General features: G+C 43.5%; 1 protein-coding gene across 10 annotated transcripts in view; it reads left to right on the top strand.

Annotated features, from left to right (window-relative positions):
* Positions 1 to 16,079, top strand: part of LPP (LIM domain containing preferred translocation partner in lipoma) — a 387,509-nt gene that overhangs the window by 290,256 nt on the left and 81,174 nt on the right. For all 10 annotated transcript variants that reach the window (XM_083848027.1, XM_083848031.1, XM_083848023.1 and 7 more), the window contains one exon: positions 11,565 to 11,688. In XM_083848027.1, the coding sequence (XP_083704153.1) occupies positions 11,565 to 11,688 (124 nt within the window). The remainder of the gene's footprint in view (positions 1 to 11,564; positions 11,689 to 16,079) is intronic.

Raw genomic sequence — 16,079 nt, 5'->3', positions numbered from 1 at the left:
ATGTTCCCTCCCTTAGTGCACAGCCTGTGTGGCTGCCAAGGTCTTGGGTTTTTTTAAGAGGCCAGTGGAAAAGCAGGGGACCAGGGAAAGGAGCAGAATGGCTCTGAATCCAGGAAGCCTTGCATCCACTTCTGGCTCCTAGCACTGGTCTAGGACCCCGTGCTCTTCATTCCAAACCTGATCTGGCTTGGAGGTCGGAGGTACTTCTGCAGGACACAGCAGAGTCACCACAGAAAAAGCACCTATGCTCTTATCATCTGGAGCACTGTGACCACAAAGTAGTTTTGCGTTTGAAAAATGTGCCCCTGGTGGATGTGGGATCACGCAGTAGGTGCAGCGGGGGAACCAAAGGGGAACCTGTGCCCTTTGAACGCCGCATAACCCTTCACTGGGGGAGTGAAGTGAGCCTGCAGGTGTCCTGCTGTGCATGTATCCAGAAGCATCTGACCAATCCCATAGTCTGAAACTGGTCGTTTTTTGGTTAGCGTTGGATAGGTCTTATACGGGGGAGCTGATTCAGTAAAATAGCTGATGCTGATACCTCACATTTGTTCTTGCTTTCCTGCCTGCTCCCTGTTCTGAGGATGCTGGTAGTACATCCTTCTATTTCGTACTGCTCCATTGCACATTGGTCCTCCCTCAGCCACTCTCCTTCATGCACAGGGTGCACACAGCTGGCTCTCCATGGGCTCTTGCCAGCTCTGGAAGTTCCTAGCCGTGTTGCACTTTATTCTCCTTCCTCTCTGCCTCGTCACATCCTCTCCTCCAACGCTGGGGTCTGTCTCAAATCCCCTACTGCACACTGCCTTCAGAGTGCCCTTCCTTTTTGCCAACACTTCTCTCTTGCCTTTGTAGTTCTTCCTTTTTTAATTGTTATTTTTGCATTGGAAAAGGTTGTTTTGCTCCTTCCGCTGGCTCTTTCCCCATGTTGCCAGTGCCCTCATTCTATCTCTGACCTTGACCTCACTGTTCCTGCAGCTGTTCTCCAAGGGCCGTCTCCTTCTCTCTCTGCAAGCAGGATCACTGCAACAGCACAGCCATCTCCGATCTTCACCCCTGTGCCTGCACGTTGCAAAGACCCCTTGAATATTTAATACCCACAGTGAAGCTTCCTGCAGCATTTTTCGGTAGCCTATAAACTCTGCTTCTTTGCCTCCCTGGCACAATTTGACCACCAGGTGGGACGTGCTGGGTCCTCAGCCCGTGGTTCCTTCCAAGGGAAAATCATTCCTCGTCTCTTGCTGCCCTTTGCTCGGCTCCCACCTCCCACTGATTGTGGGAAATTCCTAAGCAGGGGCAGTGTTTCAAGGGAGACTTGAAGCTTTTATCTGAGTAATACTTAACTGCCCTGGACTGTATTACAGGAGAATTATGACTTTGTTGAGAAATTTCTACTGCTGTGAGCCAAATGAGAGATCATTTTCATAAGTACATTGGATGAAATAAATGATCATCTAGATGACAGGCATTTGCCCTGGCCTTTTCGCCAAGTGCAGTATAGAATTTGGCACTGCTTTGTTCTGAAAATATTATTTCTGATTATCCTGGGGTAATTGATAGTAAAACATCATATACAAGTCCCTTCTAGAGCAGCAGTGCTCAGGCTATTGAGATGAAACTCACTGGGGACTGCAGCCTTTCACTCTCTCCTGCTTCCTTTCTTGTGCATTACTCCCTCTGCTCCTGATGGGACTGTTCAGTCTCACCACCTTTTCCCTTACTGCTAATGTGTCATATCCTCTGCCTGATAGTGCTCGGCATTACAGAAGCATCTGCAAGTACGTCTAATGCCTCGCGGATGCGGGCTGCACCACGAGCTTGCTGCTGAACACTTTCCTGGGCTGTAACAGGCAAAAAGCATTTTGTCTACAAGCAAACTGTCCACTTTTGATGGACACCCCTGTTTCATCAAAAGGGAGAGAGATCTTTGAAAAGTTTTTAATGACCGGTCATTAAGATCAACTGCAGTCGGGTAATTTTGTTAAAAGGCCATTGTCAGAGCTGGGGCTGGAGATGCAGAGAGGCCAGGGCTTGCTGGTAGAAGTGGTGTATGGGAGCTGCTGCGAGTTACCGCTCACGTCCAGGGAGATTGTTCTGCTTGAATTAAATTGCAGATGGTCATTGCAAGTGGTACTTGATGGGATGTTAGATGGCTGAGCTGGGATTCAGGCAACCTAGAGGTACCTGGAGAGGGCTCTTCACGAGAAGAATTAATTGTTCTAAATGCAATAAAGCTTCAGTATAAAGCAATTCAGCAACAAAACCATCCAACCATCCACGTAGATGGGATAAAATATAGAGACACTCTGATTGAGGCAGAAATTAGGGAATGAATTCTGATCTTTACTGCTTTATATATTGTCTTGAGCTGTGTCACTGCCCTTTTAATACTCTTCTCCATGATCTTTCACCGCAACGTCTTGAGGTGCAAGCAAATGAGCTGTCCTTTGACTTTGAAGAATAGCAGTCTGTCTTCTCATTACTATTTGCAAATTCTCTTTTCTCTTGCATCACTAGAAAAGGTATCAATTTGGATGTATTTTGTCACCTTTGAAGTGTGGCTTGGCTGAGGAGCCAGGCAGTTATATGGCTTGGGCAGAATCCAGCTGTCTGGACAGTCTGTTACGTTTCTGCCTTCTCTCCCTTGACTCAGTCACCTGGGAGGCTGAAAGTCAAATGAAGACTCATACTCGGTGCTTACGCTCTCTGACGTCTTCGGAGCTCCCCATCTGCTTTCCAAAGGAACTCATACTCGTGTTGTTAAAAGGGCTTCGGACCATGCAGTAACCACTTCAAGAGATGGGGTCTGTGCAAACCTTAAAGAAAAACAGCAAAGCTCTTAGGGAGAAAGCAGCTGCACATGAGGGACAGAGAAGAGATGATTTTGGGATCAGAACATGAGTAAAACAGAGAAATCTTCCTGTCCTGAGAAAAGGAAGACATTTCTGAGTGCTGCAGGAATATAATTTGCTTTTGCCACGCTATTGTTTTAGCTAATATTATTCTTACAGCTTTTATTTATATAACAAGACACCTCCTGGGCAGCTGAGGGGCATGTTGGGAGAGCAGTGTTTCTTCTGAAGACATTATAATCTTACAAGACAAAACGTAGACACATTGAGTGGAAGGAGGCACAACTTGGCAACCAAAGATAATTAATAATAGTTATAATTTGTACTCATTCAGCATCTTTCATTCAAGGATCTCAAAGCATTTTGTAATCATGAGTTCATTGAGGCTCTCAAACTCTCTTGAGACAGCCAAGCATTCTGAAGACCATTTAAAACAGCAGGGTGCAGGATCAGACTGGTTAAGCATATTGCTGAGGATAAAATTCAGGAATCCTGCCCTCCAATCCTGTGGATGCTGAACCAAGTGCCCGCTCCAGTCTGAGAAGCTTTTTTTCTTACTGTAATTTATATATATATATAAATATATAGTCTTTCAATGTTAAGCAAAACGTGTAGTCTTCATTTAAGTCACTGGCGTCCTGGGAAGTGTAATGGCCCGTGTCACAGTTGACTAAAAGTGAGACTGCAGATAGTGGGTTAAACACATTTGGTTAACCATTTGTTTGCTGTTATAGTTTTCACATGAAAAAAACTTAGATTGAAACCTGTCTTGATGATGGAAAGTGATGTGATTTTAAGTTTCTTTGTGTATTAAAACAGAAACCCATTTGCATATTTTAAGTATCTTTTCTAGCATATTCAGGCATCTGGCAAGAAAGCTATATTTAAACTGTTAATACAGTATGAATGCAAGTTTCACATGCAAAATTAGTACCATTAAAATGGTGAGATTTATTTTTCTTTTGAAACAAGTGATGCCCCAGCACTTCTGGTTTTGTTACCTGATAAGGCACTGCAGCTGGGAGAGCGTATTTTTTCAGCGGGCGACGAACCTGAACCGCAGGGCAGGTGGTGCTCCTTGCACAAACACCCTGCCAAACCCCCGTCACCGCCTGGTGAATGGTGGTGAGCTCCCTCGTCGCTGTGGTCCACCAGGGAGGGCACTGCACCCGAGGTGTGTGTACGCACGCCCGTCGTGTCGTTTCCCATCGTCTGCGAGAATGGTTGAGCTCTGCCTTGGTGCAGTGCTTTACAAAGAAAAACTTCAGAAAGAGCAAAGCTCAGTTATTTCCTTGTGGGTTAGGGATGCTTCTGGAAGGATGGGGTTTGGAAGGAGAGTCCTTTTCTAAAGTGGTTTTATTGTGGTGATGAATTGTTCGGGCTAATTGTGTTCGGTGTGAGTAAACACGTCTCTTTTCATCATTACAAATTTTGGAGCATTCTCATTTTCACCAGGTGTGTCCTTGTGCTTGACCTATGAGATAGGGATGTGGCTTGGTTGGTTGGGAGACCATGAGCCACTACAGGGTGCCAGCCGCTGTGACCAGAGACCCCCACAGCCCTATGTCTTTCAGTAGTGCTAGCGTGGATTTACAACAATGTTCTGTACATCATCTCCCCAGATAAGAAGCCCTAGATGGCACTATGTACCCCGAGATATATAGCCAAAATGACAAGAAATTAATTCAAGCCCATCTACAGCACTTCCCTATGCAGCTTGGGACCAAGGCTTTGAGACTGTCATCTGCTATGGATGCTTATGGCTCCTGCCGTGAAATGCATATTTTGAGCTGCTGATAGCAGTAAATACAATGCTTAATTAATTAATGTTTTAAAGGCAACCAGTGGAAGCTTACATTGTTATGACATCAAGAGAAGGGGAGTCGATAAGCAGGCTATAGGGTCTTTACCGCTGGTGATGATTTGTGGGAATGAGAGAGTACATGACTGAGCCCAAAGACGTGGCAAGGCAAGCAGCTAGAGCAGAATAAAGCTTTCTATCTTGAAACAAATAAAAGAGTAAACATAGGACTTCCTGATCTAATTTTATGAAGCAGAATAAGGTCTTACAGCCAAAAACATAGGGCCAAAACAATGCAGTTTACTTATCCATATACTGACATAGCAGTGATGCTTCATTCCCCCTCTCAATAGTACTATCCAGCTTGTGCCTTGAATTCCTGGCTACTAAAATGTCTACCACCCAAGTAAGTAGGGTTAATAGGAAAACATGAAACAAAATAGCCCGCTCCCCTTTCTGTATGAGATAAGCCTTGACAGGTAAAGCATATTTGTGTAATGATAGAGCCAGGAGGCCCCAGGCAAGATCAGGCACTGCTGCACTTGTTTCTGTATATACATTTAAGCAGCAATGGGACATTAACATGTAGTGCTGTATAGGTGTTCTTATTTGAAATGTAGTTTAAATCTGCTTTTTCCATGTTATCACATGTCAAAGACGCATTACTTGGAGATTTGTTTGTTTTGCATTTCCTAATTAGAAACAGCCAATGTTGCTCCATAAAAGCCTAGCTCATCTCCTGTTAACCCCGGGTATTGTAAACAAACCACAGTGTCCAGCAGGAACAATGACCCTCCACAGCAGAAGTGGAAGCTGTCATTTAACAAAATCGTGCTCAGCGCAGAAGCAAGCACCAGCCAGCGGTGTTTACAGATTATCCAACTTCGCTAACACCTAGCAGAAACAACCAGCCCTTCCCCATTCAAAACATAAGTGAGAACGTGAAGAATAGCAAGAAAAGCTGTTTAGTCTGTTTGCATATAATAGAATGCAAACAATCCAAGGACAAAACAGTCATGCTTGTTTATTACCGTGCTTGATGATTAATAAAGCAGTCTCTGTATAGTTGCTTGCATCATAGAAGCTTGGAGAGCTTTGTAGGCGCTGATTAATTAATGGAGAAATATCGTTAGACCCATCTTACAGGGTAACTGAGGTTTATTTAGGGTGATTTCTGTTGAATTTAGTATCGATGCACAGAGGCCAAGACTTGGTTTTCATAACCGTGAGCTAAAAGCTGGATTCCAGGTAGTCAAAATAGGCAGTTTAATTTTCATAAGGCTTGGGAACTTCTCAGCTATTTAATGATTTTGCATTCTGGCTCTATCATCTGGCTTTTACTATCAGACTATCAGACAAGATGCCTCCCCTTCCACCTGTCCACATCCCTGTTTCAAAGTGTAGGAAAAAGAGACATTTGGCCAGAATCACAGGCTGACCAAGTTAAAACAGACAGAAAGAATTCATTTATATTATTATTACCCATATTTTGTGTAACACTGTCACAAGAGATTTTTGAAACTAGAAGCTTAGCAGGATTTGAATAGGACAGGAATGTGCGTGAATAACTAAGTGAGGATAGAGTTACAATAATGAAGTTTAAAAATAAAGAAAAATATCCTCTAGAGCTTTGGAGTAGTTACAAAACTGTCCTATTTCAAAGCATGCCAGTGTTTAATAAATGAGGGCTCTGCTGCCAGAGCTGCCCGTTCTGGATTCCTGGTTTGCTTCGGGAAGCAGTGGTAAGGCACGTGGCCTGCGAGGGGGCCGAGGGCTTGCCCCGTTCCGGCTCATCCCGAGGGAGACCTCTCTTCTGTCTGCCCAAAAACTTGTGTTTTCAGGCCACTCGCGTGGGCAGGAGGTCTCAGGAGGTTGGTGGGTATCCCCTTGTACAGGGCACCTTCTTCAAAGGGATGCGACAAATTGTTCTTCAAGAAGAAGTAAACCCAGGAGTGTGCATGCGGCAGAAATCTAGGCAGAGTCGTCTTTTCAGGAATGTGTATGTACTTGGACAGCTGTGACTTTTCACTGGGAAAATAAATCAAGAATTAAAATATTTTTTTTCCAGTGCATCTCCTCTGTAAGAGGGTTCAGTTGGCCTTAATTACAGACTGAATTACAGCTGCAGGCAATCTTGATATTTCTTTGGGAGTTCAGCTCATGAGAGATGTGGCACCATGCTGAATTTTTTGGTCTGAAAGTTTGCGATTGTTTTGGACAGTCAATAACTTAAATGAAAAAGCATGGTCTTTGTCAGGCCATTGAACAAAAAATGTGCTGAGATGTTATTTAACTGTTTATTTAACTGATGATCAGTTTTGGTGAGTGAAGTGAAAGGAAAGTGCTAACTTCATGCAGATGAACAAAAAGAAAAAAAATGAAAAGGAAAGTAAGTATCAGTGAGAGATGTTTCTGGCTGCTTTTCAATTCCAAATTGGGCTAATTCTACCTTCTGAAAAGAAGATAATTTCCACGTTTCTGTAATTGGGAACACATAATTGAAGTTATTTTCTCTCAGAGAGAAGAAACTTCTTCTACAGCATTTGCAAATGGACAAGAAAAATGACCACATACAGTGTACTCTGAGTGATGGCGCATTCATGACAGCGTGATCTTCAGATGTCTTTGTAGATCTTGTGTTGTGATTTTTACCCGTTCAGGTAGACCTTCATGTGCAGGTGGGGAAGGTTTGTGTTGGAGCATGCAACGCACTGCCTCCAGAGCTCCCTTTTCTGGGCAGCAGAGCACCAGACAACTGATTACCAGTGAGGTCTGGAGTACAGAGCACAAGCCAGAGAAGTGCTGAAGCAAATGTAAACTCCATGTACCAAAATAATCGTGCAGCCATTCCATGCGACTGCTTCTTTTGACCTGGCTTTTTAGGAACTGAACTTTAATGAGGAAGATGAGCCAGATGTTGTTGCAGCGCTTGGAGTGGCACAAGCGATTAACTCACTTCCTTTCATTTGTAGCAGGAGATATTTTCTGCCATGGGGTTTAACCCTAGGGATGCTGGCATTTTCCTAGGCATGCCATTAATTAAGCACGCAGGACAGTGTTTACTCATGAATACATTTGCATCTGCAAAGGCAACCACAATTGTCACGCTCTTCCCCAAGGTTGCTCTGTATTTGATGGCAATAGTGAAGATTAAACTCGGGTGCTCCTGCTCCCAAAGTATGGTCCCTGCTTGCAGACCATGGCTCTTTTCTATTTTGTGGGCCAGTTTATCATCTATGATGTTGCTGGGATTAGCCAGAGTGATGCTCAGAGGGTCTGGAAGGCCAGGTTGCCATTCGGCACGGGCCACAGCTCTCTGTAGCTCAGGCAGTGTCCATTAGTGTGTGCATCGAGGCGTCGTGGAGAAAAGAAAATGCATGAAGATAACTGTGCTAGATTAGACAGTAAATTGGATTTCTAGACAGCCTTGATCATGGCACAGATCAGGAAAAAATAGAGGAAGTTTAATAAACAACATAGCTCTGTTTTGTAAGGAAAGCCAGAGTTATATTTGTACCCTGACCTAACAAAGGAGGAGGAAGGAAATTGTTTTGCTGAAACAAGCACTCTAGATCGACTAAGGATACACTTTTCTCTATTTGTGTGCGTGCATGTCCCAGCAAACTCAACAGCATGTTCATATGCATAAAGTGCATTTTCCTGGAGGCATATAGTCAGCGTGTGCCATGCTAGGAGAAAAAAGATGTGCCTGGCACTGCTTAAATGTTGGTCAAAAAAGCATAGCATTTTAATCAAAATAAGTTAAACTGTTTTCTAACATTGTGGTTCATATTTGGTATTTTTGCTGATCGTGGATACTGGATAAGAAATCTGCCCAGTTTGGGAAAGTGCAATGTAGATAAAATACGAGAGCAGCCTATTTATTGTGTGTGTGAGACTATGTGGTCTCCAAAACCAGAGAAAGTCAGACAGGTCTGCAAATCTGCAGGTTTGGGTCTTTCAATTTAAATGGCACAGCCAGAGCCCCTACTGAAGCAGACACAAATGGGCTACCCAATCCAGAGAAGTGGGAAGCCGGTGTGAAGGAGAGGGAGAGGGGTCACACATCGCCTGCCGCGGGTGTCCCACCAAAGCCTGGCTGGCACCGGGGCCAGGAGGCACGTGCTGATGGTGTCTGCGTGTGGGGTGGCCTTGGGTTGGAGAACAGCCCGAGCATGTCTACAACATTGAGTCTGGCCCAAGTACTCTGCGGCTGGAGACATGGGGATAGGACTTGCAGCACCCTGGGCATGGATTTGTTTTTGCCTCAGAGCCTGCGTGTGGCAAATCACTTCAGCTCCACGCATCTTGCTTCCCTTTCTGTGAACAGACGGCAGCTCATGCCTTCTGTTTTGGTCCATTTATGTTATCAGGCCTGAGGGTAAAAGCAATGTTTTAGATGCTGTGTGGACGGAGCCCAGCAGAAGAGGCTGGAGCGTGGTGCTTGCACGTGTTCATGCCACGCTGGTGATCGCTAACAGGGAAGAGAGAGGGGCGGGAGCCATCATCAGCTTGGGCAAACCATCCTCTCTGTGAAAAGGGAAGAAGTCCCAGTCAACGGGGTGGCAATGGTCATTCCTTTCTGCACGGAAACTGAAAGAGGATGGAATAATATTTTAAGATGCTCAGTTGCCAGATTGATTTCTCAAGCTAATAAATCCTTGGCTGCACTTGCTGTGTTAAAATATATGTTCAAGCAAGGTTCATGATCAGCTCTTAGGAACAAGAGAGCAAAGGAAAAAAATGCTGTTCTTCCAAGATGAAATGCTTTATATTTGGCAGCCTTAATTGGCTTATTAATAAACCCTTTTTTTCAGGGTTATGTTATTTATTATTTCTAATGAAACAGTTGTTAACTAGCCTTCTAAAAACAGTCACAAAACACTGGCCAAGGGCATCTGGGTATGCTGGGTCAAGTACCTGGCTCTGAAACTTAGTCATGCGCATGGCCTTATCCACACCAAAATGATATATCCCACCAAGGTGGCACTTACATGACTTTGAAAGCAAGTGCAAACCCTGTGCATCATACAGGCGTGTCTCCCCGTATGAAAAAAAAAAAAAAAAAAAGTTGTGGTAACCCAAACACAGCATGGTTGCATTTGTACAATAGAGTTTATGGAGCTATGTGTGGACATTCAGGATTTCCAGATGTTCAACAGCTTACTCAGAACAACTGCTAGGCATCTAGAAATCCTGGACTAGGGTACAAAATCCTTGAGTATTGCTCAGGAAAAAGTCTTCAGCAGAAAAATAAAACGTCCCTGGGAAAATCTAAATGTACGGTCAGTTCAATCTGTATTCTCCATCATGGATGCTGGACGCATGGCAGATAGACCTTGCACAGCCTTACAGGGACATTCATCCAGCCTGGGGCTTTTTCCAGGTGCCCTTTGTTCCAGGGGACCGTGCCACTCATCTCCTTTGTGCAATGCTGCTCCGTTAGAGAGCAAGAGATGGGCAGGCAGCAGGTACAGCTGTCCTATTGTGTGTGCACAGCAAATCCAGCACTTCCAAGAAGTGCAGTCATGCTACTGCACTCCTGGGTGCAGCACATGCGAGGTAGGTCAGGTCAACAAGCAAAGGGGGGTGAGTGATGGCGTGCAGTTTAGCACGGGCCCTAGAAAAATAAATACGACAAGGTCAGGAACGTGCAAGTGTTTGGTTTCTTGGAGTGGATGATTGAAATATTATTGCTAAGCGCTGTTTGGAGACCTCTGCATGGATTGATGTCTCATTTGAAATCTCTTTCTTGCCTGAAAGAAAAAAGCATGAAAACATTTAGGTAATTCTCTTGCAGTGCTTTAAGGCTGCTGTTCTTGTTGAACATGACTGGCTCAATAAGGATTTGTCATTTCAGGTGTAGTCTGTATAAGCTAGATGGAAGTGGCCGATGTATTGTTTCTCTTTCAATCTCACATTTTCTCCCCATGTAAATAGGTAAAGAACATGAAAAGTGCTTCCTTATAGGCTGGTGTTCAGAAGTTTCATATATAAGGTCCAATCTTTGATGAAGAGAGCAATTGATCAATTAAATAACTTCCTGTACTGAGTACTGCATTTCATAAATAAGTTAGTTTTCCCATGCAACTCTTTCAAGAAAGCAGTGCACACGAGGAAAGCTCCTGTCAGCATTTTTTAATCCTGAAATGACCGAGTTTCTCGCTGCAGACACCAAACTTAGCTTCTTCTAAGAAACTCTTAGGCATGCGACTATTTCTGTGCTTCTCAAAATATGCCTGTACTTCTGCTGTTTTCCAGGGAGAAGACTCACTGAGACAGACTTTAAATATTTAATGCCAGCTGTTAGTACATGAAGGCCAAGAGGTCTCAATTTTTAAGCACGTACTAAAACCTTTGTATCCCCAGTACTAAAAATCTGTGGACTAGCTCCTGCTCTCACTAATGTTAACAGTGGGATTTGTGTCAAAACAAACAAGAAGAGAACATAACTAGCAGCTTGGAATTATCTGTCTTTGTCTATATACTCCACCACTGTAGGAATGATTGTTCTAGCATCTCTTCTATTGCATTGTTAAATGATGGAAGCTTTTGCCAAATCCAAACTGAAAAGCTTCCAAAGTCTTTTTCAGCGTTGGAAAATGTTTGTATCAAGTTATCCTTGGAATAATTTTCTTCTTTATTTATTGCTATGTGCTACCCAGTAGACACCTAATTATGAGGCACAGAGTACTTCTCATTCTAATAGGATATATAGCACTTCACTGGATGTGTTAGGAGTCCATTTTCATTACATTAAATGGGATGTTTACTTGTATGAATCCCTTGGGTTTTAAAAAAAGCAAAAAGACAAAGAATGAAGTTCAACACTGAACAGTCAATAGACCCTTTTACTGTAGGGGAATTCTGTTATACCACATCACAGACTGTTTGTTCTCTGTTTTTTTTAGGGTGGGTATCCAAGCTCTGGACCCGCATCAAGCACTCCTGCCTTCAGGCCTGAGGATGAGCTGGAACATCTGACCAAGAAAATGCTGTATGACATGGAGAATCCTCCCTCTGATGACTACTTTGGTGAGCAGTGCTATGCCACGTTGAATCAGCCTGTCCATAGCCCCTTTCAGTATTTACCAGGTTTGGTAACGGGAAAGCCTGACAGCTGCACTATTAATGTAGTGACATTCCTATTGATAGATTTGCTTTCCATGCTTGGGCTGGAAGTGTAATCATCCATAGGAATTCCTCTGTAATTTCAGCATAAATCTCATGCTCACTTGCTGTATGTTTACAGTCTTCCTGGTTATAAAGTGGAATTTTTTAATGCCTGGTTCATTTTGACACCACCTGTACCCAGCTTCTGTATTACCAGGCTGAATTCAGGTGCTGCGTGCTGTACGGCCCACCTGCCCCACTCCTCCCTTCTCATTTCATCTGCAGAAAGCCTGGCAATGTAAATGCGTTCTGCTTCTGAGGCATGGATTTTCATTTTCTCTGTGCTGGCATAGATTAAAAGGAAACCCAGTTTGAGTCAATCGAGTTAGTTTTATATGGACACCCGTTAGCCCAGAACTGGGTCCAGCAAATATGAGGAAGACAAATCTGAACTGATTGAGTATAACCGATTGAGTATAACCATGTCATCTTCCTTGCCTGGCAAAAAGATAAGCAGTTGATTTCCTTTTGAAATGGTGTCTAACTGAATTATCTCAGACATCTATAGGGATAAAATACATATCTTACTTCTACATGAAACACAGGTGGTACAGGCTGAACTCTGCATTAAAGTCAAGAGACTTGGGCATATTTGATACATCTTGCCTGTGTGTTTAGTTTCTTACAGGCTTGGGTGATAGAATTGTTAGGAAACAAACTGCTTTAGTTTGTAGAGTTAAATGCTAGGGGAGGCCATTCATTTCGTCTTCTCTGCCTTCCTTTATTTCAGCAATTCTGAAAAATTTCATTTAGATTGCCCCATAGGTCTATTGGTTATAGATTTTGGTTGGACAAAAGCATTTCTGGCTTAAAGAAACTTCAGTGGTTTTGTGTAATCGAAAAATAGGTAGGACCAAGGTTTAGCTAATAAACAGGATCTGGCAGTGACAAGGATCTGATTACATGAGAAGGTCAAGATGTTCTCATCAGATAAATATTGCCCTGTGAGATGCAGTAGGTATCAGTCCCTGTGCTCCATCAGTACCCTCTGCTTTCCATGGCCTCCACCCTCACAGCCAAAATGTCCTCTCTGTAAACATCGGCTGATGAGAAGCACGGATCTGAGATGTAAGCGAGAACAACTTACTGAAAGGAGGATAACCAGAGAGCATTTTCTGTGTTGCTGCATTTGACTTCGTCTCTGCCCCATACCCATTTGCATTCACTCTCTGATGTTTTAAAAGGGAAACGGCAACCAAACAAACATAACATGTATTTAGCTATTAGCGTGGGCAGGCAAAAAGGAGAAACCTTTTTCCTGCTCCCTTCAGGCAAATGGCTGAGGCCCTAAAGCATGAGATTTGATTACAGTCATTTTCTTAATGCAGAACCATAAGTGGCAGGAGCCGGACTGAAGCCCACCCCACTCTTCCTGTAGCCTAAGAAAGTAGTCAAGTTGAACAAAGAATTTGAAGACTCACAGGATCCAAGGTCAGAAAGGACCTTGCCATTATACAGCCCAATGTCCTAGTCTCAGTTTCTCCCAGAAAGCTTGATTGAATCATGACTTTAAAAAAAAATAAAAAAAAAAAATCTAATCTTATCTTAAAGACTTCAAGCAATGGTGAGTCAACCACCTACCCTGATAAGCTGTTCTTGTGATTAATTTTCCTCACAGCTCAGAAATTGCTTCCTGAAGTGGAGCTTTAGTTTTGTTTAGCACTTGTATTTATGAAGCTAAAATGCTAGGGTTTTGCAGACTAATAATGTATCACTAAGATGGCTCTGCTCCGTTTGGGAGTGTGGTACATCAAAGCTTTTTCTTCCAAAAAGGATGCATAGCTCAGAGGGTTGGAACATAAAGTCTCTCAACGTTAGGTCATCAATTTAGCTATCAGATGGGAGGTCAGACCAATGCCATGCCAATAGCTCTTAATTCTGCAGGAGAACAGGAGATGGAAAGAAGCTTCCACATCATTCAGAAATTTTAAGAGTGCTGTTGTTACAAGCAGTAGCATGGTCAAAGAGTGATGCATGATGCAAGCTGGAAGATGAAAACCCAACAACCTTAGTCCTATCTTGGGCAGGTGATGCTTAATTACAAGCTGCACCTGACTGATCTAATTGCATTAAATCTATGCCACTGAAGGTCATCTCTGAAACGGTTTCCAGCCTTGGCATTTTTGATGTGCAGATGAACTGCATGTCGGGCTGAACTCCTCGTCAGCTCTCTAAGCATGCTGTGCCCCATGCAGCAATTTGGGAAGCATAGCCACAACTAATTATATACCTACCAAGAAAAACGCAAAACAAAACCAGCAGTCCTGGGGCACAACTGCTTTTTATGGTTGGATAAAATCAAAGAGGTGGTCTGCCCTCATCCTCTTAGGTTTGTGCCAGCCCAAGCTACTCTCAGGGGAAAATGGTCTCTGGGATCACAATGGTTGAGGCTTTTTGATATGGCAGTGCGGGCCAGGAGTTCTGTACTAATTCTGGCTATGTCAGAGCTAAATACCCATCTACTTGAGCTGTCAGCCTAGTGCCTTTCCACAACTTCATGCTCATGCGGAAGGAAGAAATTAAGTGTGGGAGGAAAAAAAGAGTCTTTCAAGTTTGGTTAACTGTCTAAACCAGTATCTCTGCCTTTGTTCTTTATTTGTTTAGCATGGTAGCGTGGATTGTACAAGATTCATATGGCACATTGATACAATTATCAGAAAAGGGACAAATGGGCAGAGACATTGACTCTGATTTGCATTAAATATCTTCTGCCTGAGGTCTAAATGCCATGGTAATTGTAGCATACCAGATAGCTGTCAGCTAATCACTTTTATTAGTTTGAATTTAGAAAACTGGATTTCAGCATATTAAAAGTTGGTTAAGAACAGATAGGTTTTGAATTGAGGAATCTAATTAACCTTGCTAGAAAGCTGCAAGGCGTTATATTAAGTCATGAAAATAATTTGTTGGAATAATTACATTTGAACTGTCAGGCTGGAGAAAGGTCATTTTACTTGGCCCGTCAGCACTCTGGGGTCTTTTCTATAACTATCTTCCTTCTGCAATTTCACTTTCTGTATCTCTGGTTTACAATCAAGCTGTTTTGTTTCAGCGTGGGCAGAGTGGGGGCTCCTGGGGAGGGAAGAGGAGTAGGAGCCACTAAAGGCTCGTTGCCCTGGAAATACCAGCTGGTGCTGCTGGAGACTGGGTGAGCTGAGCTCAGGAGCAGGACAACCCGCACTTCCATCACGTCTGTGCTCACCGCAGCACCTCTCAGTAGCTTCCCTGGGTGCAAATTACTGAAGGTGGTTTCAGAGACAGGGAAACTGCTCTAGCCAGCGATCGCTGACCAAAGCACACACAGCTGGCACCATGGCAGGGTTCACACTGCATTCCTGAGGAGCCAGGGTGCGTGGTAAACCAGAAAGCAGCGTGCTGTAGGCACACTTGGGAACAGCAAGATCACAGTTTGCAGCTGCTTGTTGCCTAGACGTAGGGCCCCACCACGATCTACTCACTGGGAAATCCTCTAGCTGCCACTGACAAGGCAAGGTTTAAGCACAGAAGTATCATAACTGAGTAACATAATTTAAAAAATATATATTTTAGGAGTTAAACATGCATGCTGGTTATTCTGCCTTCCTCCGTTTTGTTGAAAGCCCACTCTACTATACTACATCTAAGAGCTCTGATCTTTGGTCTATATCACCTTCTACCCTCTTGTAGGTTACAGAATGACTTATGGAGTGACTTTTCCTCAGAAGTCCTTGGCAGATCAGCAAACTGAAGTCTCCTAAGTCTAGGCTACTCTTTACTGCTGATTCAGTTGCTGATCTGTGGTAGTTGGCAGTCTTTAATCAAATCCCTTTTTATTAGAAAGGATTCCCACGTGTTATGCACTGTGCTGTAAGGATGCTTTCTCTCTGTCACAGCCCTTCCTGTTGCTAAATGCATGATTACAGATAGGCATGTTGAAGGAAAAATAGAATACTGTGTGGAGTGGAAATTGAATAAGGGTGGAAGAGGAGAAACGGCGATTTACAGGAGATTAGGATGAAACTGTCAAAGTATTTTGTTGGCCACCGTGGGCAACTACAGCCCCTGATTTTGCATTTGTTAAAACACACACACACAAAGATCACAACTGTTCTGGACCACCGTTTCAAATCTCATAGAAAGAAATGACTTCTGGCAGCTTATCAGTCTCTATCGCCCTGCAGGCAGTGCTGATTAAGACTGGAAAATTGCCATCGGGGCCCCTCATCTCCTGTTGCCTTCTGGACTATGTCCCAGCTGAGTCACTCCCCACAACG

The sequence above is a fragment of the Anser anser genome (genome assembly GCF_964211835.1).
Source record: "Anser anser genome assembly, chromosome: 9".
Classification (NCBI taxonomy): domain Eukaryota; kingdom Metazoa; phylum Chordata; class Aves; order Anseriformes; family Anatidae; genus Anser; species Anser anser.
The sequence above is the reverse complement of the archived record's forward strand: the minus strand, read 5'-3'. Positions and strand labels throughout refer to the sequence as shown.